The sequence below is a fragment of the Anneissia japonica genome, unplaced genomic scaffold (assembly GCF_011630105.1).
Source record: "Anneissia japonica isolate Jap-2015-1 unplaced genomic scaffold, ASM1163010v1 scaffold287981_len1045443_cov154, whole genome shotgun sequence".
NCBI lineage: Eukaryota > Metazoa > Echinodermata > Crinoidea > Comatulida > Comatulidae > Anneissia > Anneissia japonica.
In genome coordinates, this window is record NW_022695194.1 from 499022 (window position 1) to 526131 (window position 27110).

The 27110-nt window shown below is 32.7% G+C and overlaps 1 protein-coding gene across 2 annotated transcripts in view; it reads right to left on the minus strand.

Annotated features, from left to right (window-relative positions):
* Positions 1-497: 497 nt before the first annotated feature.
* Positions 498-27110, minus strand: part of LOC117101398 (transcription cofactor vestigial-like protein 4) — a 36584-nt gene continuing 9971 nt past the window's right edge. Inside the window, exons 1-4 of one of the 2 annotated variants that reach the window (XM_033241377.1) lie at positions 19820-20075; positions 14423-14603; positions 5659-5930; positions 498-3115 (exon numbers count right to left, since the gene is read on the minus strand). In XM_033241377.1, coding sequence (XP_033097268.1) covers positions 2862-3115; positions 5659-5930; positions 14423-14603; positions 19820-19916 — 804 coding nt within the window. In that variant the 5' untranslated portion in view covers positions 19917-20075 and the 3' untranslated portion in view covers positions 498-2861. Of the gene's footprint in view, positions 3116-5658; positions 5931-14422; positions 14604-19819; positions 20076-27110 lie in introns of those variants that run through there. The other variant, XM_033241376.1, reaches the window with a different exon arrangement.

The following is a 27110-nucleotide window of genomic DNA, read 5'->3' on the forward strand; positions in this document are numbered from 1 at the left end:
TGTACTAGTCCTCAATCTGGGTGGATAGAGACAAACTACGTAAAGTTTATTCAAGGACAGCAAATAAAAAAAGGAAACCAGAGATGTCCGAAATTGTGGGCTGAGTGGGAATGATGTCCCTAAAAGGGCAGGCCCGATCGAGAGACAACACTAACCTAAGGCCATGGCCCCCGGTGGCATGCCCCCTGGGAATAACCTGTGAGACGTTTTGGAAGATGGAACAATTTTTTTTTCTTTTTTTTTCTTTATTTTCTGAAAGGGGGGGGGAGAGGGTGGTGGTGGTGGGAGAGGATGGTGGTGGTGGGAGAGGGTGGTGGTGGTGGGAGAGGGTGGTGGGAGAGGTTAAATCCCCACTGCCAACCCTGACCTCAAGATTGAGACACCGCCAAATGCTACCATATCACCAGCACATCTGTAAGGACGCCACAGTAAAATTTGTGTTTATTGTACTATGGTATATGGTATTAAGCTGCAAGGATGCACAAACATTTCAACAATTTTTCTTTTTGAATTTTATTTCTTTCGACATCTTATCACAAATACATCAATTTTTCTGTACTACCAGTTCGCCAAGATATACTTCAAGGAGAATGAAATTTGTACAGATGCACTTGCAACATCAAAATACACATTTCATGACACAAACATTGTGTTCACTCTTGAACAAAAAAAAAAACAAAAAAAAAAAACTTTGTGAACATTTTCTATGTAGTTCTGTCCAATTTTCCAACATAATTTTCTGTACAAACATCGAATAAAACCATTGCTACTTCTACCTAATAAGGGACAGACTTGGCCAAAATCCACCGAATGGTATTTAATCGGCGAGAATTTAGCCGGGTTTGAATCTATAATTGGGACAATAAACAAACGTTTGATAACTGTTACTGTCAGTAAATCCCCATTTTTTTTGGGCTCTCTGGGAGAACAGTAATTTGTTACTGAAGAGGAAACAAAACAAATAAATCAACATCATCACCATTATCATTATAATCATTATTATAATTATCATCATCAACTACCACCATCATCATCATATTATCAACATGGCACTCTCATACATCATAGTTGGAAGATGTTCCATAAATTACACTATTAAAACAATACCGATAGTACATACTCCAAGTATTGAAATGCATGCCATCATGTTGTGGATCCAATATTTTAACATTAATTATCATCATCAGGAATACAGATTAATATGACAAATTTGCATTGTTACTGTAATTAACAACAAAGATGTTGCATTTAATAAAAGGTCTGTATATTCTGTCCTTTTCTTATTACTCTCAGGTCATCATAATCCTACACTAATGCTAGTGTATATAAACATAAAAGATATAAATTATCCATAAATTCACACTAGGTTTAAGCATATTATTAGAAATTTCTAGGCAATTACTAATTCAGAAAGAATTCATGGGGATAATTTCTATAGCACACAATTTAATAACTCTATATTATTTTTTGTATCCTTTTTATTATAATTATAATACATACTTTTAAAACAAGGTCTGCAAATGGACAGTAATTGACATTTATAGCATAGTAGTAACAGTAAACATATTGAAATTCTTTTAGAAATTTTATAATATATTAACACTTCTTTTTATTGTTAAATGCCTAATGCAATGGGAATTAAATAAATCACATGAAGTTGTCATAATAAAATAATTAAGCCTGTACATAAATATAAGCTAAATACAGCACTGTGTACAACATTTGAATTAATTATTTTAACAAGTTTTATCAAATTTTAGTTGAATACTTTTGGAGAATGAAGATACTACCATTTTAAAGTATTCTTGTGTGGAATTATTTTACCTCCTTTTCCACTTTCATGGCATATATCTATGGAACATCTATAAAGCCAGGTATACACTAATAGACCTTTGTCTGTCAGACACTCGCCAATGTTTGAACAGAATTTGTTTTATAGTGTTTCGTAATGAAGATTTAGTCAGATAGTAAAACAATTTTCTACTTCTCAAGTCTGATCAATGTTTATTATTCAATATTTAACACAGAGGTTCCTTACAAGGCACAGCCTCAGCCTCTGGAGCAAAATGTCTGACAAACAATAACTTGATCAGACATTCCTAGTTGTAGTCCCATCAATAAAAACAATTTCAATATGGTCAAAAGTACAGTACAGTATTTCAATATGGCTTTTTTTTTATTCTAATAAAAGATTTATATTCTCAGAATGTCATTCATATTATCTGGATATACAGTAATAGATGCATCTCAATATACAGCAACATTTTTGCTGAAGATCACATCCACTCCACAATCAACAAATAGTTTGCTTCACAAACATTAATTAATGATTGCAAGACATGTTGGAAAGATATAAATAATTACTGCATCCTTAATAATAAAATATCCTTTTGTCAATGATAGTGCAAAAAGTTCCATAACTTTAATAGAACCTAAATGCAGAATTTGTTTAGTCAGATTTTGCAATGTTTGAATAGATTTAGTAGGACTTTGTCAAACAATCATAAACTTCCAAAGATTCAACAGACGTGTTTTATCAGACAAAAATCTCATAGTGTATGCAAATGCATGTTTTTCTTTTCAAATATAAAAAGTTTAAGGTGATCATGATTTTGAAATATATTCCAGATAAAAGTATACAAGTGCTACTGTACAAGCAAACTCCTTCAATTCACCCAATCACAATACTCTCCTCAAAAACATCCAAGTCTATAATAACAACATATCTTCATATATATAGATACAGTATATACAATATATATATATTTATATTCTTCTTGCGCATAGCTCAATAAAATATTCACATCTAGGATTTTAAAACTCATCGATTATATGACGAGTCAATTTGCAACTTAATATTGCTAGGAAGACACAAGTGGCTGTTGAGTCATAAGCTTAGGAGATGATGGTGGAGAGGATTTCGTTGTCATGTCGACTGTGTCTTTAATTTGGTTCCATTTATCTCCTAACGCTTTTGCGAAATGATCGTCGACTGAGCCTGTGATTAATAGATTCTTGGTGAGATCCGGCGAGGTTGACGGCGACGTTATTGCGTTGTTGTAATCTTTTCCTAAACTTCTACGAAAATGCTCTTCAATTGAAGGATCACAACCACCTGAGAACAAAAAAAAAAAACCCCATCATTTTAGTAACATTATAAACCATTTCTTTTTTTTGACAGGTCTCCCTCTAATTAAAGACCTCAAATAATAGAGCCCACCTCAATTAAAGACCAGTTTTTTGTGGTCCCAAATTAACAATGTCTTATCTTTTATATTACTAAAGCTGCTAAAATCACGGAAACGCCGGTTCCAAAATTGGTCTTTAATCAGAGGGAGACCTATATTACCAACAAGTGGAATCATTTTTAACATTTAAAAAAAAAATGAAACTTAATATTTAGTATTTGACTGTTCAGTGCATTTTCCTATCACCTGCTGTTACTTGGACTTTGGAAAATGATAATTGATCAGTTCAGAAGTATTTGATGATCCTTAATAAATTCTTGAGATTCTTCCAACTGACTGAAATATTTGGTAAACTTGAGATGTAGCATCAAGCTGTGAAAGGTTTTTCCATGTAATAATAGGTCTACCTACACTACAGGACATTACATCACTAAAATGAATTCTGCAAATATTTATGTCAAAATTTTTCCCTGTAAAAATTAAATTATCTTCTTACAAATTATTATATTTGTTTGTAACTGTAAAATTTTCTGTTAAAACTAAAATAGGATAAAAATTGTTATTTTAAAGTATCTGCATCGAGCTAATATATTTGATTTGTTAGCACTTTTGTTTTATATAAAAAATATTATATTATGATCACATTTACATCTACAAATCAATGTATTTGTAACTGTAAACCTTTCAATTTGGTATACCGAATAAATGTAGCTATAAATTGTTTTGTTTGTTTGTACTTTAATTCACCTAAATAAATTGAGCAAAAATCTGACTTAATTTGTAAAATTATAACTCCTCAAATCAACTGTACCCTGTAGGTCTAAACGCAGTTCGTAATTCTAATAACTCCTTTAAATTGGTTAATAATTAAATTAATGTTGATTTTCCAGATAAGTGATAATAAATCGATCTGAGCATTATTTGAGAAATCTTGATTCTTTTTGAGCAATTTAGTATTCTGACTAAATATTTCAAAATTTTTCAAAATTTGTTGTCTTTAATCAGGAAACATATAGGGATATGTAATTTAATTAATATCAAAATACTATGAATAATCTTTAAAAAATATTAAAGGAAATGGCAGAAAATCCAAAAATGTTTAAGAATAAATCTACCCACTTAAAAAAAACATTACATCAGGCAAGTTTGATATACAGTAATAGGGCTACAAAATATGTTACTAAAAATTCATTGAATAGGAAATTCTCATGAATCATTTTAAGATGAAAATAATATGAATTTCTTTTAACCACCATGCTGCTAGGAGTGATCACAACAGCATTACCAGATTACAACAACTTTAAGGAGAGTATCAATTTTAAGCTTTGTGTGGGGTATGTTGTCAAGACAACGTCTACTCCAGCTGGCCCTAAGGGTACAATCTTGAACCCCAACAGTGGCTGGCAATCAAAGAAGGTAATATGGTAGGATTAAAGGGTCAACTCAGGCAGCCTATCAATGATTTTGGAATGGCAAGCCTTCAGCACACAGGTTTTAGATGCCAAAACAGCCACAGGTTCATTCTAAAAAAAAACCAACTAAAATATACACACTAGCCTCAGGTATATTAAACAATCTCAACTTTCAAATGATTTCTGCACATGACAGAATTCTGATTTTTATGCCGTAACGGCCTTGGCACGAGTCCAATTGTCAATTTTTATAAGCCCAGCTTAAATTTAACATGAAGAGTTTTGCACATTCATTTCCTTTAAAAATGTTTAATCAAATTATTGCTCTGTTTGGTCACAAACTGTCATTTTCATATCAGAGTAACTCAATCCAAAAAATTTCTACACTTTAAAATTAAAAAAATATGACTGTAATTGTGTAAGTCCACAGGAAATTGGCAGTGTAATATAATACCACTATTGTTTACAAAAGCATGTTTTTGAAAAAAAATTGCTGTAAATTCAAAAACATTTCCATGAAAATGCAAACATTAATGTTGGATAGGTAAAACAGTACAGTACATCTACTTTTGGCAATTTGGAAATCATCCTACAATTTTCCCAGAAATTCATAAACACAAGTTTTCGTAGAATATTGGGGCGGAGTAACGATATCGAAAGATATTTCAGCCATGACATTTCATTATTTGTTGCTAAGTAGACTCGGCAAAACATTTTGCAGACTTCATAAAACCTCTGCGATACTTTCGAAGTACAATATTGTATTTGAAAATATATAAAATCTGAAAAATGTTTGATGGGTGACAAACTGCCTGATATAAACTGTTTATTTTTTGCAGATAGTCGGCAACATAAGCTTGCACTCTATATAATGATTATGCCTTAAATTGCAAATATCTTCATAAAATTACCAGCTTTTAAAATGTGTATTTGTCTGAGCCTCTCTGAAATCCCTGATGAGAAAATTGTGAAACTGTAGCAAAAATAAGAAACAATAGTTGATTTTCCAGAATTTTTGCGGGAATACTTGTAATTATCGTCTACAATAAAAAACTTACCTGAAGTAATTTCTCTTCGGAGACTACCATTTGACGTAGTGACAAGCCCATTTTTCCGTAAGTATGTACGACCGCTCTCTTCTCGGTGTTGAGGTGGCGCGACAGCTATCACAGACGGCCTAAGTTGTTTGGGTTGATCTGATGGGGGGTGGTAGAGGGGAGGTGGTGTCCATGTCGGCAACATCGGGGTAATAAGTGCTGTTGCAGATACTTCTGGTATTGACGATACATCGTTGCCAACTGGTAAATCTAATTTCATCGTTGAGATTACTCTGTTGACAGAAAAAAAAATAGTTGATACTAAATTTTAAAAAAAAATCAGTTACACTGCACTTTAATTTTGGCAAATTGTCTAATTTATGATTTATTTTAGGTAGGCACAAGGCAATGAATACACCGAATTGTGATGCATGGGCAGTGAAGTGGCCTTTGATCTTCAGAGAAATCCTGTTTCTGTGGATTGGAACCCACAACCTTGGAATTGGAAGGCAACCATCATAACCACAACGTTATTCAATTACAGTACTCTCTACTATGCAGTTTACAACATATTTTCAAAATATTGTGGTTAAAAAAAGATAAATTGGGTTAAAGTATGTGTCTATTAAACAATTAAAAAAATATATAAATAAAAAACTTGTGTGAAAAAGAAAGGACAAAGAAAACTCATGTAAAATGTTCCATTGAAATGGAAAAGTATCACAGAAATGATGATGATTAAAAATATAAAATTGGAAAAATTCACTTAAAATTGTATGTGGTTGACCGAGACTATTGCAAATATTTCTCACTGACCTTGGCAAATACCATACAATCCAATTAGTTTAGAACAAAATCTGAATGATATTTGCCCTTAAGCATTTTTGTCTGAAAGTCACTATCTTTACAGTTTGGGAAAGAAAATGCTTGCCCAGTTCGAAATATTTGCACTGTTGGTAATTCATTAAAACCTCCCATTTATTAATAGCTGTGTACTGTATGCAATTGATCTCTTGATACAAAGTGCTTAAAATAGCAAAATTTTAGTTTACAAGTGCTGTGCTGTATTTAACATGGAGGTAGTAGTATACAGTACACAATTTTTTTTTCCGTACGAAACATTTACAAGAAACTCCACTCGGGCTGTCTCGACTGAATCGACCCGAAAATCTCATTTTCCAGAATTCAGGAGGTCAAAAGGTCATCAACAGATAAACGTCTACAAAAAAACTTCTGAGAGAACGCCCGTCTGATTTTTAAAAAATACATTGATGTTACTGTGCTAATACTAATGGGTTGTTTAAAATGACAATATTTGATTGAGCTGCACGAGTAATGAAAAGTGTATTTTAACTTGAGTTACATACTGTGACAATTTTTATTTTTTAGTTAGGTCTGGGTTTTGCATGATTACCTAGGCCTACTAACTACTAAAAATATACGCTTTCTGGGGAAAGCACAAAGAGTAAGGAAAAGCATGTTTCTTCATCAAATGAAACAGGGTGACAGTTATTTTCAAATTAAGAGAAGAGCTGAAAATAGGCAGCTAGCTCTAACATACTGGATGCCATAAGACCTGCCAAAATGGCAGAGCAGCAATGAATGTAAATGAGGCCTAAGCCTAGTTAATAATATTAGGCATACATGCCGAAAATCTTGCCTTAGCGAATTCGGTCCTGCTACCCGACCTACTCGGGTAATCGATTATCCAACCCCGTCACAAGTGACAGGTCAGGTGACAGATTCACTACTTACCTAAAATTTATTACCCTTTGCCAGCGGCCTGTGAATGTCGCGTACTAGTTTATTGTAGTTAGGCCTAGGAAGGTTAGTGATCTAGAGTGAGCAAGAGATATTTCGTTTACAATGGTCAGGCATGGCAAACGTAACGAATAAGCCTACAATCTAAGCTACAACAATTAATACTCTCTTAACATATTCCTACATTTTCAATAAAAAGAAGTTATAATCGGGAGCGCATGTTTAGGTGTGGTGTGATGTCAAAAAGTGCATTGGCAGTCCGTAACGAACAGAAGCAACTACTGAATTTCCCGCAAATATTCTTTACTGGGAATTATTGTCTATACCACAGTATAATTAAAAAGAAAATACAAATTGTTTTTCATACCTAAAAATCGGGAAAATTACGATGCATAACAAACAAAAATAATAAGATTGAACTGAAGCGCCTACTCCTGGTATCCCAAGACCGAACCATTGTGTGCCTGGTGAAGCTTATTATAATAGTATTTAAACATGTGTATTATAACGGTTAGTGCATGTGTTTGAATATTAATATAATATTTAAACATGTTTATTATAACGGTTAATACACATGTTTAAAATGTGGTAATGTTTAGGCATACATGTATTTATAGTTATAATACAAAATGATTACCCTGCCACAAAATGGACGGTTCTAAATCGCCCACGACTCAAGCACATGGGCTTCTCGTTCGTTCTTGACGTTGTGCACTGGCCATTTGAGCGAGTAATCGTCTGTAGATCGTATGCAACGAAGATACAGAATATCAGTTATAAAATCAATTTAGCATTTGATTTTAATTCTAACTGTCAACTAAATATTCATCGCTCGATTCGGAGGCCCTATAAAATAGAGATTTACTACTCTCTGAGCCGAGATTGAAATACATCAGCTGTAAGCTGTAGAATAGCCCCTGGATAGCCGGGAATGTGAGTAAACATTGCTGTTGTACGCCACACGATCATAAAATAAATAGAATAGGCTAGAAAGAATCGTATTCTTATAAACACCAATACACCATGTCATTTTCAATACATATGTGTATTGAAAATGACCAAAATTGCCATCTTTGTTTTTTGAGAACTAATAAAATATTGATGCATCTTTCTGGCTAGTATTCTTCCGATCGCCAAGTAACGGTTTTACGTTCGCGAAATTCGTGAAAAAAGTAAAGTAAATCCACAGACGTACAGCTACTGTCTTTTTTCATTATGGTCGGATTTTGGTTTAAAACATTTTATGTTTTAAATAGTAACATTAGATTCAGAAATTGTGTATACTTTCTGAAATTTGACCATGATTGGAGCAGTACTGGCTGAACTGTGTCGATTTTCTCCTACTACCAAGGTCTTGTTTACTCATTGTGAAGGCCGTTTAGGCAGCATGGCAATTAGCAATCAATCATCCAACCCACCAGTGACCATTTCTTCTAAGGGGAAGAATTTCATCATGTAGTAATCTGCAGGTTCTTGATTACAAGGCTAGACCAAGTTAATTACATGTAATGCCAAAATTATTATTTATTATTTATTATTATTATTAATTATTGCTCTTTGTTTGACCTCTGAAAGGTCATTGTTTGTTAAAAAACAAGGGCCTAAGATGATGCGGAGTTTCCTTCTTTCGTTCTGCCGGGTAAAATCAATTACTTTGGGCGACGTTTGTAGACTAACCTATACATACCAACATCTGAATGTCGCGACGCTCGAGTATTACTATTCAGCATTTTTACTATATTTCTAGGTTTCCTATTTCTAAGTTTAATCGGCACATGTCTCAGCTAAAATATTTTGATGCCAATATTATTTACGAACCCAGTTAAACTTATTTACTAGCCTATTTCAGCGTGCTAATTATTGCATTTAGGCAATATAGACACTTTTTGACAAAAATGAAAAATTACAACTTTGTTACCCAATGAGAAGTGTTCTAATATAGACAATGGGTCGTGTCTCATTATTTGTATTATTTTATTATTCATTATTTTCACTTGACTCGCATAAATAATTTTGTTCGAAGAACATTTATATGCAGTTGTACTTCGCAGCACTTCACTTGCAATTTGCACTTTCTAGTTATGTTACTAAAACCTACCTTATAAGGGGAACATTAGACAATGGAGAAATTAGAAAACAATTAAAAAAAAAAAACGACGTTAAAGGGAAATAACACAAAAGATATTCCCCTAAGGGCTAGTTATATTAATTATAGGCCAGTTATTAATTATAGGCCCAGTAAATTATCTGTAGGTTCTTGATTACAAGGCTTAGGCCAAGGTAATTAATGCTAAAATGATATTATTATTATTATTATTATTATTATTAATTTATTATTATTATTATTATTATTATTTAACATTAATTGCATTACAAGGATTGGCCAAGTTCAAACGCCAGAATGGTATATTTTATTTATTATTAATAATATTTCTCTTATGCACTTTTTATTTCATGCTTCAATTATTTTTTCAAAATTTCAATCAATGTCATGTGAAGCGTGACTGTTGGTGTCAGCCTAGGACCCTAGGGACATAGGCCTAGCTTTAGGGAGGGGCCTATAGAGGACTTAACTCAGCCTGTAGTTAGGCCTATAGTTTATCCTCTTTCTCTCTAGCCTTGGTATTACTGTACCTATCTACACTTTATAAAAGGGGATACTAGCTGTTGTTGTTTTAGATATTATAGGCCTACTAACATTTAATAACATACAAGCAGGTCACAGTTAGTTACACACGTAGATCCCATAAATCCGTAAGATTTCGTAGGTCCTACCGTAGGTAAACATAAAAAGAGCAATAATGTAATAGTAAAACTCGAGCGTCACGACATTGCAAAGCGTCTGCTCTTGTTCCTCATATCGAATTCAGTCGAGTCAATCCGAGATGGCCCGAGTGAAGTTTCATGCAAATGTTTCGTACGGAAAAAAATATCGCATACAGTACCTCATACTCATGGAAGCCATTCTACATTAACACAAGATGATGATAATGTCATAAAATACTTTGTGACTTTAATTTGAACTCTATTAAAACCACAATTAGTTGTCCTTGAAAATTGCTCTGAAAGCCAGGCTATATAAAGCCTAATAAATACTGTATGAAATCTTATAATAATTGGGACAGTCAAACAGACAGCAATTTTGGATCTACCTGCACTTATAAATAAAACACAATCCTCAAAGTTATCCATCTCAATCTGCTTGAAAAAGAGGTGCAAAATACTGTAAATTATAGAGTATTGTTTGGACATTTGAGGAGAGTGATGGGTAAAAAATATTAGTTTATCACCCTATCTAGGCTGCAAAAGTGATAAGGGAGGCCTTTTTTTTATTTTTTTATTTTGCTAAAGCCAAAAAACACGCTTGGGTTGTTTGCTGGTGCCATTGATATTCAAATTAAAACAAGATAATACAAAAACTATAACTATATTAAATATTTAATTTAAAAAAAAGAGAATTTCTTGAAATTTTTTTTTCAGTAGGCCATACCATAGAAGACACTAATAAAATTTTAAATTGGGCCTAATTTTTTTAATTTTTTATTCTGATTTTTTGTTGGGGAACTGGTCAAAAATAAAGTTTTATTATAATTCAATTGGCGATCGGAGGATTTGCTAAACAAGGTATACGAAAGTCTTGCTTTAATCTCAGCAGAACCAAATGTTGTAAAAGTAGGACGGGATTTGGGGAGTGATGAGAGATTTCTTTACTACTTTTACATTCATGATCAATATAATACTTTTTTGTTGATATTTTTTGGCAGTTCTGTTTAGCAGTCCCTGTTTGGCACATAATAGTGTCTCACAAGACCTAAATAATTAGAGCTCTAGATAGAAATTTGTCAAGCACACTTTCAAATCATCAATGACCTTTAGTGACCTCCACTGACCATACTGGACAAGATCAACAGTGAACTTCACCAGGAAATTGGCAAAATCAGGTCCAGGTCCAAAGAACTGCTGATCGAAAGAAATTATGAACATCACCATCAAGTAAATAAAACAGACAGTTAAAGCTTTCCAGAAGATATTAATTTACTTAGCACTAACTTCTCATAGAAACACATCTGAAATTTGAGCTTCAAAATATGATAATTTTTTAGATTACTAATGTGTAATATTTGTAGGCCTATAGTAGACCACAATGACCTACAGTACATATTAAATCACCTTATTTTGTGAGCTAGTGTCTTTTCATCTAACCACCTTTGTGCTCCCATCTGCCCCCCCCCCCCACATTTTCGAAACTCTTTGAATATGCCAATGGTCGACCCTCTACTTTATACCCAAGTTTTATGTAGCAGCATTTCCTCATTTAAAAGCCCAGGGGCATGATTTATACGATTTCTACCAATACCTGTACTTCAGAAAATAATCAATTATTGGCTTCGGAAAAGAGAATCTGCTAAAAAATTGCCTTTTAATTGTAAGAGGGATCCCCCAGGTATAAACCACCCACAAAATATTATATTCCCAGAATGTCATTCATATTATCTGAATATACAGTAATAGATGCAACTCAATATACAGCAACATTTTTGCTGAAGATCACATCCACTCCACAATCAACAAATAGTTTGCTTCACGAACATTATTTAATGATTGCAAGACATGTTGGAAAGATATAAATAATTAATGCATCCTTAATAATAAAATATCCTTTTGTCAATGATAGTGCAAAAAGTTCCAAAACTTTAATGGAAACTAAATTTATGCAGAATTTGTTAGTCAGATTTTACAATGTTTGAATAGATTTATTTTGCATGTGCTATGACTCGAGAAAGCTTACTGTTGTTATTACAAAAAGGACAAAATTGGTCATAAGTATTCACTACTGTTATAACAAAACAAAAACATTATTTGTAGAATCATTTTTTATTAACTTGTTTTTCCAATATTAAGGTAAAAACCATGCGTACTAAAAATAGAAATCCCATGCAATTTGGGTGGTACCAGGATATTCTATAGTTTGTTTTTCTGACAAACACCAAAATAGCATTCATCAAGGTATTTGATGATATTTAGGATTATATGACTCATTTGATATCATCAACCACAAAGGTCAATCAAAGTTGTGGTTTCCAAACCTAATGGTGTCTGGTTCCTATAGGCTTCTAATTGGTCTGAACTCCAAATACCAAATAACTGGTAGAATAGAGAATGTAGAGTATTATAGGCCTATAGTGTGGTTATAATGATGCAGAAAATTGTTTTTACAAGTTATGTTCTAATTTAGAATATTGTAGCATAAATTTGATATTCTTGAGTCTTTACTGAACATACAGTATTTCATGTACCTAAATCCCTTTAAGTGCTTTCCAGATTATCACAATAGTCAGACACCAAAATAATGAAATGTGGTCTAGATTTCAAGTCAAGTCCGCATCTAAACCAACAGTAGCATTATAAAGACTTGCACCTCAGTAGGTTCCAAGGCTTTGAATCAATAAATATCATAAACGTACATACCAAGTACCTAGCCTATAGGCTCGGTAACTCTTCACACAGTGGGCGGTAACACAAGTTTACCTATTCTAAAAGCAACATCTTCGCAACCTAATTGAAATATTATCATGATATCAAAATCTAAAGACAAATTCTTTTGACCGTAAATCATAGGAAAAACATGCCACAACCGCAAAGTATGAATTCAATAACTTCTCCTCGAGGCAAAATATTGTATAGAAATTCTGAAACACTGAGAAGAATATTTTGGTATAGTTTTGCATATGTTGCACCTGGATTTGAATGTTCTATTTACATATATCGGTGCAGGTGTCTGCAGGCATGCTCTAATTACCCCAAGAAAGCATTTCACCCTGCTCCCACATACCTACTGCAGTAGGCCCACTATTCTACTGTAAAACATTTACTGAAAGTTGAAGAAGGCAACACCCTTGATACCCTCTTAATGCCTGTTTATACTTCAACGATAACGATAAAAGAAGCTAAAAAGTGATTGTTCATATAGAAAACAAGAGAAATTTTTACACTAGGACGATTCGATAATATATCGTGTATACGATAACAAAAAATTTAATAAATAAATTCAGATGACGTCATAATCATGGAAAAACGATAAAATCTTTTCCATGATTATGATGTCATCTGATTTGATTTGTCAAAATATGTTGTTATCGCTTAACTGATAAATCGTTATTGAATCGTTCTAGTGTAAAAACTTCTCTTATTTCTTTTATTTTCTACATGAACAATTGCTTTTTAGCTTTTTTATCATTATCGTTATCGTTGAAGTATAAACAGGCCTTTATACTGCAGATCATTGATGAGTAATGTCTAACTGATAAATCTATAAACTCCTATTGCATTGCAATAAAATAACATGTATTATTTTAATTTCTTTCTCTAACAATGCATCAAAATTGTATTACACCAAATTTGATTTATTATTTTTGATATGAATATTCTTAATTGATCAATTACCTTTTCAATGCATCATTTTGCTATAATTCTAATTTATTACCAATGTCAGAACCACATGATGACATCTGATACTGCCTAGCGCAAGTAAATGTCAGTTTTATTTTACTCACTCGCTTCTTGTTCTCTTATGAATAAATTATTGTATGCAAGGTAAATTATGTGTTCGAATGAATGTATATTCTGTAATAAATACAAAAAAAAAGATAAATTCACGTTTCAATGTTTAGATTGGTGGTGCATAATTGTACATTGCATCTCAAATATTGCCAGAAGATTTAGAGTGCATGTTTGTATTTTTCATTTCACTCAAATAATTCAAGTTAAAAAAAGCTAGAGTAAAACAGATCTCTGTGTTTGACGTTTGAGTGTTAAATACTATCCTAGAGAAAATACAATACAAGTACCCGGGATCTTGACTGAAGGGCTAGTCAAAAATACTTACGATTATTTGCACTAGTTGGTCCCTGGGTACAATTGCAGCCCACGAACTTACTATAACAATTTTTGCAATTACTGTAAGCGGAGGGCTTGTACTGAGTATGTACAGTATGGCAAACAGAATACAGGATAAATAACTTACGTTTGTGTACCCATGCATCTAGTGTTGCACATATTTGATACTGATCCTTTGAAGTGGCTATCGTCAAATTTCAGGGCTTGCGTTAACTCCCGTCGTTCCGTACTTCGTCGATGTCGGTTTAGACGAGTTGGAAGTTCTTTTGGAGAATCGGATCTCAATTCATTTCTAATAGTGGCATCACCTGCAATATAAAAATGTTATGTTCATTATTTGGAAGAGTTTAAAGAGCACTGTATTTGGTAATTTATTAATAAACAATAAAATGCACCCTATCGCTTCCCACATTGCGTATCATACAAGCAGCATAAAAGATATGATCTACATTATAGTACAGTATGCAAATACTTCAAAGTAAAAATGTTTAGATTTATGTGAAATGTGGTGTCTTAAAAGAAATATCAAGGAAAATGCATAATCCATAATAATAATATTATTTTAATGATAAAAGTATTCAATGAAATTGAATTACCAAGCCAGCTTTAATAGAATACTACTTAAAAAATAGTAAAATCAGTGAATAAATCAAAGAATCCTACAAAAATTATAATCATTCAAAATTAAACATCAGCAGAAAAATTTAACATCTCAGATTTAATGAACACAATTATAAATCATCACTCGGGCAGTGAAAATTTCATTAACTCTGCTGTGGTGCCATTAACTTACAAGTTCAAAGGTTAAAGGTGGAGGTTGCACATGGGTTCTACACTCAACTTGGCACATCTTCAGAACTGGGCTTGATATTTTCATGCCTCGTAAATCTTCTATCAAAGTCTAGAAGTGGTGCGTGACAAAATGCAGAAAGGAAGAGATGCCATTTAGGAAAACCTTGTGTGGTTTCCAGCTGAAATTACCGTTTTTCTACACCAGATATAATTTTTCCAGTCTATTTAAACGAAACTAATTACTGAAGCAAGTAAGCTAATTTAGGTTCATAAATTTGTGAATAATAAATCAACTATACAGTACGACCACACATGAGCAACAACTCACATTTTCGCTTTTTTTTTTTTTCAATTATAATTTCCTTTTCTTTAGAAAATTAATAGCCCATCTGATCTACTGTTAGCCAATTAATATTTCTTTTTGAATTTTTTTTTTTGTTACGTGTGGTATTTCTTTTTCCACCTGTTGCTTGAAAAGGTTTTGATAATGTATCCAAATAACCATAGAATATTATAACTTTGACACCTGATAAAACCCATCAATGATTTAAATTTCAATAGATAAGCACTATATTAAAGAGGAAATAATAACTTATTGTACAGTTAAACAAACAACAGAAAAACACTGCCAGTTATAGGTAAGATATAAACTCACCTAGTTGGTTTACAGTAGCAACTGCTTGTGCTAACCAAAAGCTTTAAACTTATTTTTGTTTTTAAATTTTAAAAATCTAAAATACACACTGATGACCTACAGATGACAAAAATTTTTTCAAAAAGCAACTGAGACGATGCATTGTAATTACTGTACATCCCATGATGCACCTCCTGTAAAATATAAAACAAACCAATATGGCTGTGATAAACCTGTTATGGGATGCAGCAGTAGGCTACAATATACAAATCTTCTAAATTTGTTTAATGTGGAATAGGGAAAATAACCCTTTTTCTCTTCCCGATGATGATAAATATGGTAGGCTTTAGGGAAATATAAAGAGCCCTCCAAAGAGCCATCCAAATAGAGACTACCTCCAATTAAACCACTTTTCTGTGACTACAATTCACAAGACCATGCAAACCTCGGTCACAAAAGTGGTCTTTATTTGGAGGGAGTCCTGTAACCCTAAAAAAACAAATAAAAGAGAACTCCTAAATTATCACTCCCTCCCTACCACCAGGTGGATGGAAGGACATAAGAAAGGAATACTGTATATGCCATGGTTTCCAGGTGAAGGAGAAAAATAATCTCATTTTTGAGGTGGTAATAAAACAATGATTTTTTGACATTTTTATAGTAAAAAAGATCCAAGTGTTTGCAGCATAAAGACATAAGCCTAACATAATATGTTAGGCTTCTATTTTGATTATAATTAATATAATTTTATAGCCAATGATTTCATTGGATATCAACACAATCAGCTGTGTGTATGAATCATACAATATGTCATTGAGCAAGTTATTTAATAAAATGTTGTTTACTCGCACTTAGCTATTACAAATATGCCATCACCATGGCATCCCTGCTAATTTACAGAAACATTAACCTCATCAAATAGCAATGAAACTGTACGTTGGAAGTCGGGCATACGCGTTAGATATGTTTCCGCTCATCTTACTTTGCACGGTGCCCGTGTAAAGCGACGAGTCACCCAGTTATCTGTGATTAGCATCCTGCTAGGTGGAGGATTGGCTGGTATGGTGGAGCGCTTCATACTCTAGTCTTCAGGCCACTTTCCCACGCTTCTTGATGTTCAAGGAATTTTGGCTATGCCAGGCATGGCTGGATAGGACTGATTCAATTTACTTTAGCACTGCCATCAAGTTAAGGAGAGTGATAGCTCAAAGTTCTTCAAGCCATGGTAGGAATTTTATAGGCTCTAAATGTCCTACATCAAATGCACCTTATGAAATAAACGAGCAGTTTGAATTCAAAACAATGTAAATTTATGCTTAAGGAAAAATTTGACAAAAAAAGGTCTTTAATGAAGATGAGCTGTACTTCCTCCTACACAAGATTGGAAATATTTTGTGGGGTAGGCTTTACCTGGGGAATTCCCTTTTTACAAAAAAGGTGACATTCCTGATTTATATTGACCTATAATAAGCAGGGATGATCTATTAAAATGCAGTTCATGACTAATTGAGAGCCAATAATTTGTTTTTTTTTCTGAGAGTATAAAAGCTGAGTTACTAATTACAATACCCAGGCCTTTTTGCCTAGGGAAACGATGGCATGTAAAATTTGGTATAAAGTAGGGGGTATATGTTTTCATTACAACGTTGAGAATACTGTACCCCACACACACACACAAAGTGGCATTGGCATATAGTATGCCAGTCCTGGATACTCAGAGACTTGATGCTTAAGGATGAATAATAATAATATAAATAACACGAATATTTACATAGCGCTCATTACAAAGGTGTTATAAACAAGATACACACAAGGTCTCACTAATTAAATTTCTGCAGCATCTATGGGTGTTTTGCGTAAAAGTTTAAATAAGGGAGGTAGTCCCAATGAAAAGGTGAAGAGGAAAAATAGGATATTTTTTCCGACCTGTAAAAAAAATTGGGGAAAAAAACCGTTGGGCCAATATGACTATCCAATAATTAAACAAAGATTATTTTATTTTTATGCTATACAATAATTTAAAGCTAAACATAAATCATAATATTTCAATTTTCACAAAATATCAAAATAAATAACAAACAATAACAACATTAAACGTTTCAAATCGGTTAATATTGTTTATGGTTCAATAAAAAAAAAAATTTAAAAAAAAACTTGCAGGTTACTACACCTTTCCTTTATGCTTTCATCTACTTCCTACCTAACTGGTTTCCTAAAAATCTCAAATTTCTAAACAGGTTAACAGCATTGATGCAATAAACAGGTAACTGTTTAGTCATAGGTAGTGCACTTAACTCATTACACATCATAAACATGTTAACAGTATGGTGCTACAGGTTAACAGGTCACAGTACTTTAACATCAATTTACTGCCTATTCAATGTAATTCAGCAATTGTAAATAAGAGATGTGTAGTGTGTACAGCACACGTAAGAAATAATAACTAATTTTCAGTAAAAAAAAAAAGCATTTTATAGTTTTTTTCACCTAGAAAATTTCTTACATTATTATAATAAATGTAATGTTAACAGTATGCTAACCAGGTTGAAACCATGGTTTTCAGTATAAATATAATAAATCTTCAAAATATTCATTATTGCAAAAAAAAAAAGTGGTTTTTTTTTATTGTTATTATTGTGTTTATATGATGCTCAGAAGTCTTTAGTCAAGACTAATTTTGTTATTTGATTTTCTAATGCATCTTCAATTGTATTGTGCATTCATTCATGGGCCATAGGATTCCTGATAATGAATTAGTTATTAACTAATAAGTCAAATTATAATGAGCTTCATACTGTAAGTCTATAATAGTTTTCATATTTTAGGATATCACTAAGAGGTACTGTACGGTATTTGCATAATAATAAATCTGGAGTGATAGATTTCTAAACAGTGTAGTTTTTTATATTATGAAAATGAAACAGATTAATTACCATATTAGTAGATTAATTCTTTATTCTATTGATGTTTGGATTTATTAAGTGGTTGTTGTTGTTGTTGTTGGTTAATGTTATGTTGTTGTTGTTGTGTTGTGTTTTTGTTATGTTGTTTTGTGAGATTTTTATACAATAACATTGAATAGGCCTAAAATGTAGGTCTATATCCACACAAATTCCCATAATCCCTAGGGTGTGTTTTTACTGAGAATTAAGATAGAAACTCTTCTCATCAGTTCTGTTATTAATCAGACTGCCAACATCAGATGAGAAATTGTTCTTAACCTGCTGAAAACAGACTGATCATGCCACCAAAGAACAGTTCTTTGGCATGATAAAAGAATCCATTTCTTGTATGGGCCCAGTTTTGAATGTCTCAAGAAATTGATCTTTGAAAAATCTATTTTAAAGAAATAGTTTTTCTAAGCCAATAGCCCTATAAACACACCAAAAAAATTATTGGTAAAAATGTTTCACATTTCTAGAGACACAAGAAGTAGGATTGGGAGTGGCAGGAGGAGGTGGGGGCAAGGAGAACCCAGTTAATAGGTTTTATTACAACCTCCTACATTAGTTGCTAATTGATTTGGTGTTTTATAACATCTATTAGTAAAACTGTCTAATTACAAGGTGCTATTGCAGGTCTTTTAAAATTCACTACTACATTTGAAAATAACTTCATTCATGTTTACAATCACTATGATCACGTCAACAATTTCTGAAGAAAGCAACTACATGTAGGGAGGAGCAGAAATATGGCTTTCTGAAATTTTTATGCATGTTTTAGATACAGATGTGACTGAGAAGGGGGTGGGAGAAGGGTTAATGAAAGATTTTTCATAATAAAAAAAAATGTCAATTGCTGTTAAGATTAAAACAACAACCAATACAATAATGACACACACAATTGAATTAATTAATTGAGCAAACAAGATAATTAACACTGACATACTAGAAACAATATAGGCCTAAAGTTAAACTTAAAATTTTGATAAAAGAAAATAAAAATTATTAATTGTTAAATATTTAATAAATGTTACACATACAGAGTGCATAACACACAAAAAAAGTTCAATGTGCTTTACAGTTTAAATCATAAAATAAAATACTGTATAGTAAGTAAAAAATTATTATTATTTAAAGCGAACTTGGATTATCCTACCTGTAAAGTAAGCCATATGTGCTGCAATTGGATTAAAGGCACTTGGCACCCTCTGATACGCCAGTGTCTCCATTTTAGATACATCCACAAGCCTCATCAATAACAAATTCTCCCAAAAATAGTATGAATAAAAATTCTATATTCTAAAGTCAACAACACCAGAATTAGACCAACAACAACCGGGGACTGATCTAAAAGCTACACCACACTGCCAGTATTGAACTCCTGTGACTTGCTCAGCCAATCACTGACTGGTTTATCCCATTAGCAGACTATAAATGTACTGATTGTCACTCATTCTAGGTAACCAATCAGAATGCAGCTTTTCATCAGAAAAGTTTTGATAAAGTTTGATTGGTCTATAAGGACTCTCTAAAGAGCAAGTTAGTAAGTGTACCAAAGTCAATGTCATAACAACAAAAACAAAGTCAAAAGCCTAGATTTTTGTGACTGCTAAAAAAAGGCAATCTTAATTTTCATCATGACAAAAGGAGACAGTAGTCCAAAATATGTTTGTATTCTTTTCTGAAATCAGAATAGAAAACTAGATTTATCCTTGAAAAAAAAAAACCTAATTTTCAAAAAATCAGTTATATTCCCTAAAGCAGACAAATGAAATGGTACTGGTATAGGCATTCATAATTAAAAAGTGCAGTTCAAATGATAATTAATAATAACAACAATAATATAATAATAATCATCGAAAGCAAGTTGAGAAATATGAAAGAATGCAAATAATTCTAATCTTTATTATATTATTAATGCAATTACACTAGACATGTAAAACTATGCAGAAGAAAAAGTCTCACGACATTGTTCAATAAAGAATATCCGAATCTGAAAGATAAATAATTCTTCCATACGACAGACAGCAGCACAATAACTACTTAATTATATTACAGCCGGATTTGTTTTTGCTCATGACCAAAGCAACTCTCACATCATCGCAACCTAGCACTGCGACCATACCAACCTGCGGTCGTATCCGACTGGAAGTAAGACCTGGATTGGTGGAAATTAGTAATGGCCACTTCAGCCAAATGATTACGACACGTGTGAGAGTGACTACAATCAGATCGGCAACCAGTACCGACCACAATAAATGTTTCAACATGTTGAAAACTCCGCGACCATCCACGACCTTTCCCTTGTCACAAGCAAGTTGCTCTTAGCTGCTATCACACTATCACGACCTGGCCACGACGGTGTCAATCGTAGTGTAGGTCGTGATAGTGTGAGAGTAGCTCAACCTCATAATCAGATTTTATAAAGCTGATTGCAGACTGGAATTACATTATACAAAAGTAAATAAACAGTGAAAACTATTTTTTTGACCAGGAAAAAACTAAAAATCGTTTCTCTCAACGATCACAAATAACTAAGGAAATAGGATGATTTAGTCAGGCAACAACGTCCACATCTAGGAGAGGATTACAACCATAAATGTGTGGATCACATGTTACATTAAAATACAAGTCTCTCCCTAATTAAAGATCCCTCCAACTAAAGACTACCTCCAATTAAAGACCATTTTCTGATGGACCCAAACTAAACAAATGTCTTATTTTTATTATTTTAATTATAGACCAAAGCCACTGAAGACCCTTGTAACACTGGTACTGTATGGTCTTTAACTGGAGGGAGACATGTCATTACAATCCAACTGTGAACCATTTTTTTCGATCGAAAAAAAAAAGAATTTTTGTCAGTGGTACCATTTCTACTGGAAGAAAAAAAAAAACGATTTTTTAAAAACCGTTTTAGAAAACGTTTTTTCAGAAACAGGCCCTATGATGAAATTAACTTAGACGTCACTTTAGGTCACTTTTTAGCATATAAATCAAAACCTGATCCAAGTAATCAATTATTTTAACAATCTTGATAATTTTACTACATTCTGGTTTTATATCATGTAAGTACTGTTGCAGTAACAATCTGAATAACAGATTTGATTTGGTTTTGATTCGTTGCAATAAATTAATAATGCACTGGAAAGGTATGAAAATTAATGGTTATAAATAGTGCTTGCTCGTTGATTGATGAATACCTAGAAATAAACTTCCTATAAAAAGTATGCAACGTTCTAACCATTAATCACAAATGACTTAAATTTACTAAAATTCCTGCCATTTCTTACATAATTTTATGGTACATTCATACTCATAAATAAGCCAAATTATTAAAGCTAAATTTGTGAGGTAGTTAAATCAGAATCAAGACCTTATCACGTAGGCAAAACTTATAACTGATGTCTGTTTCATTTGAGCCGTTTTTTTTCCTTTCAACTACCATTATTATTTAGACAGGACTTTTTTATACCTTGATTTGCAAACTTATTTTTATAAGATTGTCCAAAGAGGGCAGAAAAAATAAAAATAAAATGTTGTCGTCTTTATTTAGAAGATAGTTCTGACGGAGGAGAAAATAAAAATACAATTTTATAGGTGAATGTAAACAATGTAGTAATGGGATGGTTAAAAATGCTTTAAATTTATATATTAGGAAGAATATCATATTATTGAAGATTTCAATGCAACGGCTGGCAATTTTATACTTCAATTAGGTATAGATATGTCCATTATATTAAGTTTTTATATTTTAATCAAAAACTGTCTAAAAAATGGATTTTTGGTTATCGCCAGCTACAGAGGTATGACAAAATTATGCAGCTATTCAACATGAATTCTGTGGTCTAATATTCAAACTATTTATCAAGATCATATGAAATTCTTCAATCATTTAACATGTTGTATTATGAAATAACTTGCATTTTTTGCATATTTACTCATTCTTTTTTCTAGATAAAACTTTGAAAGAGTCGTGCATATTTGTTCTTAGAATATTCACGTGCTGGGATAACAAGGTCATGTCACCTTTTTTTAAGCGCAAGTAAACTACATTTTTAGGTTATGAATTTCTTTTGTTAATGTACAAAGCTATTTATTAGTGTGCACATTCCATTTTTTTTGCACTGCAACAACATTGCCGCGCAAAAGATAGAGCTTTCTTGCGCCCGTTCATACTGTAGTTTGGTAGACACTTGTAGTTGTGAAGAAAATGTATTTTTTAAATATGCAAATTGTGAATTTTGCAGAATAACCATAAAATTCTTTGAAAACCAAAAAAAAATGCAGCAAGCTAGCCTTTACTTCAACTATAGAGGGCGCACATCATGTATTTAGAAATATCACTACATCTTCTATTTCATTCCACATCATCACCTGCCACATTATGGAATTCTCCTGAGTGAGGCAAGTACAGTGTTCCGTGCTCGATCCAATGACCAGTATGACAGCAATACAGTAATGTGAAGCACTTTTAGGTCTTGTTGGTATTAAACTCCAAGGGCTTAGCCAGCGAGCTGTCCAGCCGTCTTTTGGACGGCCAACAATTATTTAGGAATTCCACTTTTATCCTCATGGCTTGGCCTACTCAGCTTGGTGTAGCCTAGTTGGGACTGATCTACAGTACTTACTGTAAATTCTTTATATCCTTTGAATCTCTCAAACGTTGCATTAAACTAAAGCATATTATGGATGGCCTTTTTCGTGTTTTCTTGCTAAACCCCAAGTGCTACATACATCTAACATATTATAATTATTTATCTTTAAATACAGTATAGCCACTGGACTTATTTTATTCTAATATCCTGATTACAGTCAAATCTTTAAAAATTCTTGATCATTTTTATAGTTCTTTTGATTACTGTATGATTATAAATTTGTTCAGTAAATTTTACTTTCAAGTTCAGTTTCAAGTTTCTACAGTACTTATGCATGCTGCCTGTGAAAATCAGTTCTTTTATGTCATAAATATACTTTTAATGCCAGGGTTGTAATACTAAGCATACTACATACTCAGAGATTTGGAGCACTGTATTCACAATTACTTTATCTGAAGGTTGCAACCAACCAGACTGGTTATAATACCCATTGTGAATTTTAATCTACACTATTTTTAAATGCATAATACTACTTAATAGTACAAAAAGAACAAAATAAATCCACCTATCTTAGTAATGATAATACAAAGTTAAAATATCTCAATACTCAATTATGTGTTAGTTAGCAGAATGAATGCCATTTTTCTGACCAAAATTTGCCTGGTGGCAAAAATTCAAATGTGCACAATAAAAAATATATTTTCCAATGCACAAAAACATGGTGGTATGTACCGAAAATCAGCAGTTTATTAAAATGACTTAATGATTTAAATTTTACAGTTATATGGTTTATAATGCACACTAAGAGGTCATTCTTTAACATGTAGGTCATACGCAAGTTATTGAGTTATTGTGTTGCCGATACAATACTACAGTACTAATTAAGTGTACGCTATTCTATTTCTATGAACAGTATATTTGTCAATGCAAATACTATTATATTATTACAGCTTGTTCCTTTGTATATTTATCAAACAGAGCATACAGGAGGGCAAGAGAAACCATTGTTCAAATTGTCATTGCATGTACCCTATATAGCATACTCAAGCAATAACGAGGCTTAAAATAAGGAATTACAATTTTAAAAAATCAGGGGAGGGGATCGTCTAAGGCCCTTTAAAAAAAATTATTATTTTATCCCCCTATAGGCTAGAAAAGTGATGAGGGAGGGATAGAGGGCAGTTTCATATTTTTATTTTGCTATAAGCCAAATACTACCCTTGGGTTGTTTGGTGGTGCACTGATATTCCAAGTAAAACATGACTGAAATAATACAAACAATACCTACTATTTATTTATTTTTAAATGAACAAAATAATTTTTTCCAAAATATTTTTTTTTTATTGGCCCTTATACGCATGACATACAAATTTTAGATTTTAAAAATTATTTTACTGTTCTTTAGTGCAGATCATCCGTAACACGCAAATTGACTACTGCAACGAAAGGGGGACCATCTCAAATCATCAAAAAATCTTCTCAAACACGAGTTACGTCTTATATGCGGGTAGCCTTATACGTATGTTACAATATTACAATAATTCACCAAAACCATTTTAAATTGATAGATTTTTCAAATACACACTTGGGAATGCATGATAACAAAGGCTATAAAATCTAACAGATTAATAATGCTTTTACCTATAGCCTGAAGGAGAATTATAGGAATATGTTAACAAGTCGAAATAATAAATACTAACCAAAGTGAATCTTGCATTTTCACTATTTAAATCAATATCATTATTATTTCATAATTCCAAAGAAAAGACCACGATCCCACTGTAGGCTAACTAGATAAGCTGTGTTAACCTAACGCGGAACTTACGCTAAGAGCTAAAAGGCTACTTACGCAATTAACGCAACCATTTACGCTTATCGGTGCAGCCGACAATACAATTCTGGACACTGTAGCGAAATTATAAATCACTATGGAAAAACAATTTTGCAATCGTACAAATATGGGAATTTGATGTGATTTGAATGTGGTACTGGCTGCCTCTGTTTCTTTCAAACATCGTTAAAATTCCTCGTTCTTAACGACACTAGGCCTAGCCTACATGCTTTTTTCTAGAAATAAAGCTGCTAATTATTTTTTAACAATCAATTTATCTATTGCCCAATCAATCCACAATTACACTCCTCCAACACATGTCTGAAAAATTACAGACGGAAAAAGTCACTACTCACATGTATTCTTTTGATCAATGCAATGTTGGAATCGCTTTTTGGGGACTCAATATTGTTTTTGCAAATTACCATGTCGAACATGGTATGTCATTGCAATATAAATTCGCACTATCCTAGTCTAGACCCGACACATTTAAACACTCTGCCCAGAGCCATCATAATTTTAGTTGAGTTGGGCGACATGAGATGTCTGGAATATGCAGACTAGTCTACTTTAGAGTACGAACAGCAACCATTAGGCCGACTTCAAGTATTTAGGTCTAGCATGTTTTGTGTGCTTCGTGCTTGTGTGTGAGGAACGCCTGCAACCAACGACATAGAAAGGGTACCTAGATGGGAATTTGAAGTTGTCTTATAGTTGAGGATTTAGGCCCTACATATTAAAGATGGATCATTTTTTGTCTCAAAAATATCGAAGAGGTTTCAGAGATTCTAACTAGAGCATACGGAGATTCTAGACCGGGACGGCGGTATCGGCCCATGTTCACCGACTCCGTCAGAGAGTATCTTGTTCCTCTTGCTAGTAAAGCCTAGATATACCACAACTACACTATTAATTACACAGGCAGTGCTTTCCTTCGTTGAAAGGTAAGCAATTTTATTTATTTTTATCAATGAAATAAGGATGGGCCAGACTGACCCTGCGAAAAATATTAGGCCTATAAATCTGCACTGCTGTAAACAGGTTGGTTACAGCAGTTGAAAACGGATTGACCGTGAGAATATCAATCTAGCCTGGGAATGTCCTGCACATGAGGTGGAACTCCCTGGTTCTACACCTCCAATCATTGCGTTGACGCTGGCTTTTAATTTAGACACGCAATAAGAAAACGATTAAAAACTCGAACTCATGCACAATAGAATAATATTAAATGATAAATATCAAATATATATATATAGGCCTATATATATAGTAATTAGGATATATGATGTATTTATACTACTGTATATCTTTATATATTATATTGGCCTATATACAGTGTATATATATACATATAATATATACAGTGTATATATATATTTAATTATATATATACAATATACTACTCTACATATATATTATATAGGCCTTTATACATATTCTATATATATATAGTACATATATATAATATATACAGTATATATATATAGTATATAAAGTATATGTATATATTATATATAAGTATATATATGTGGGTTATAACAGGGTTCTCGCCTCGCTGGTCAACAATTAAACACGAAATACCTTGCTAAAAAATCAAGGACTTTTAAACTGTAAACGCCCTATTCATTGATAAAATAAAAGTAGAAGTACAGGTCCCCATTATTACGTTAATTAACAGTCTTGCAGTGGATAGGCCCACAACAGGCCCATTCATTCAGAATGAGTGTGCACGTCTTAAAAAAGAAGGTTTAACAACTGTTATAACACAACAAACATAAACGCCATAGCAACAACAAAGTTAATGATTTTATTATTATGATCAATGACTAAATTAAAATGACATGTAAGAAGTGAACGACAAAAAAAGCAACACTTTGCTAAAATACAGCTGAACGACTCCTATCGCTGAAACTATGTATCGTTCAACCAACTCCCTGGTTCAACAAGGCAGCAGCGCGTTTACATTCCCGAAGGCGGCGTTCAAAGAATCAGATCAGACACTAGCGCGTCTACATTCC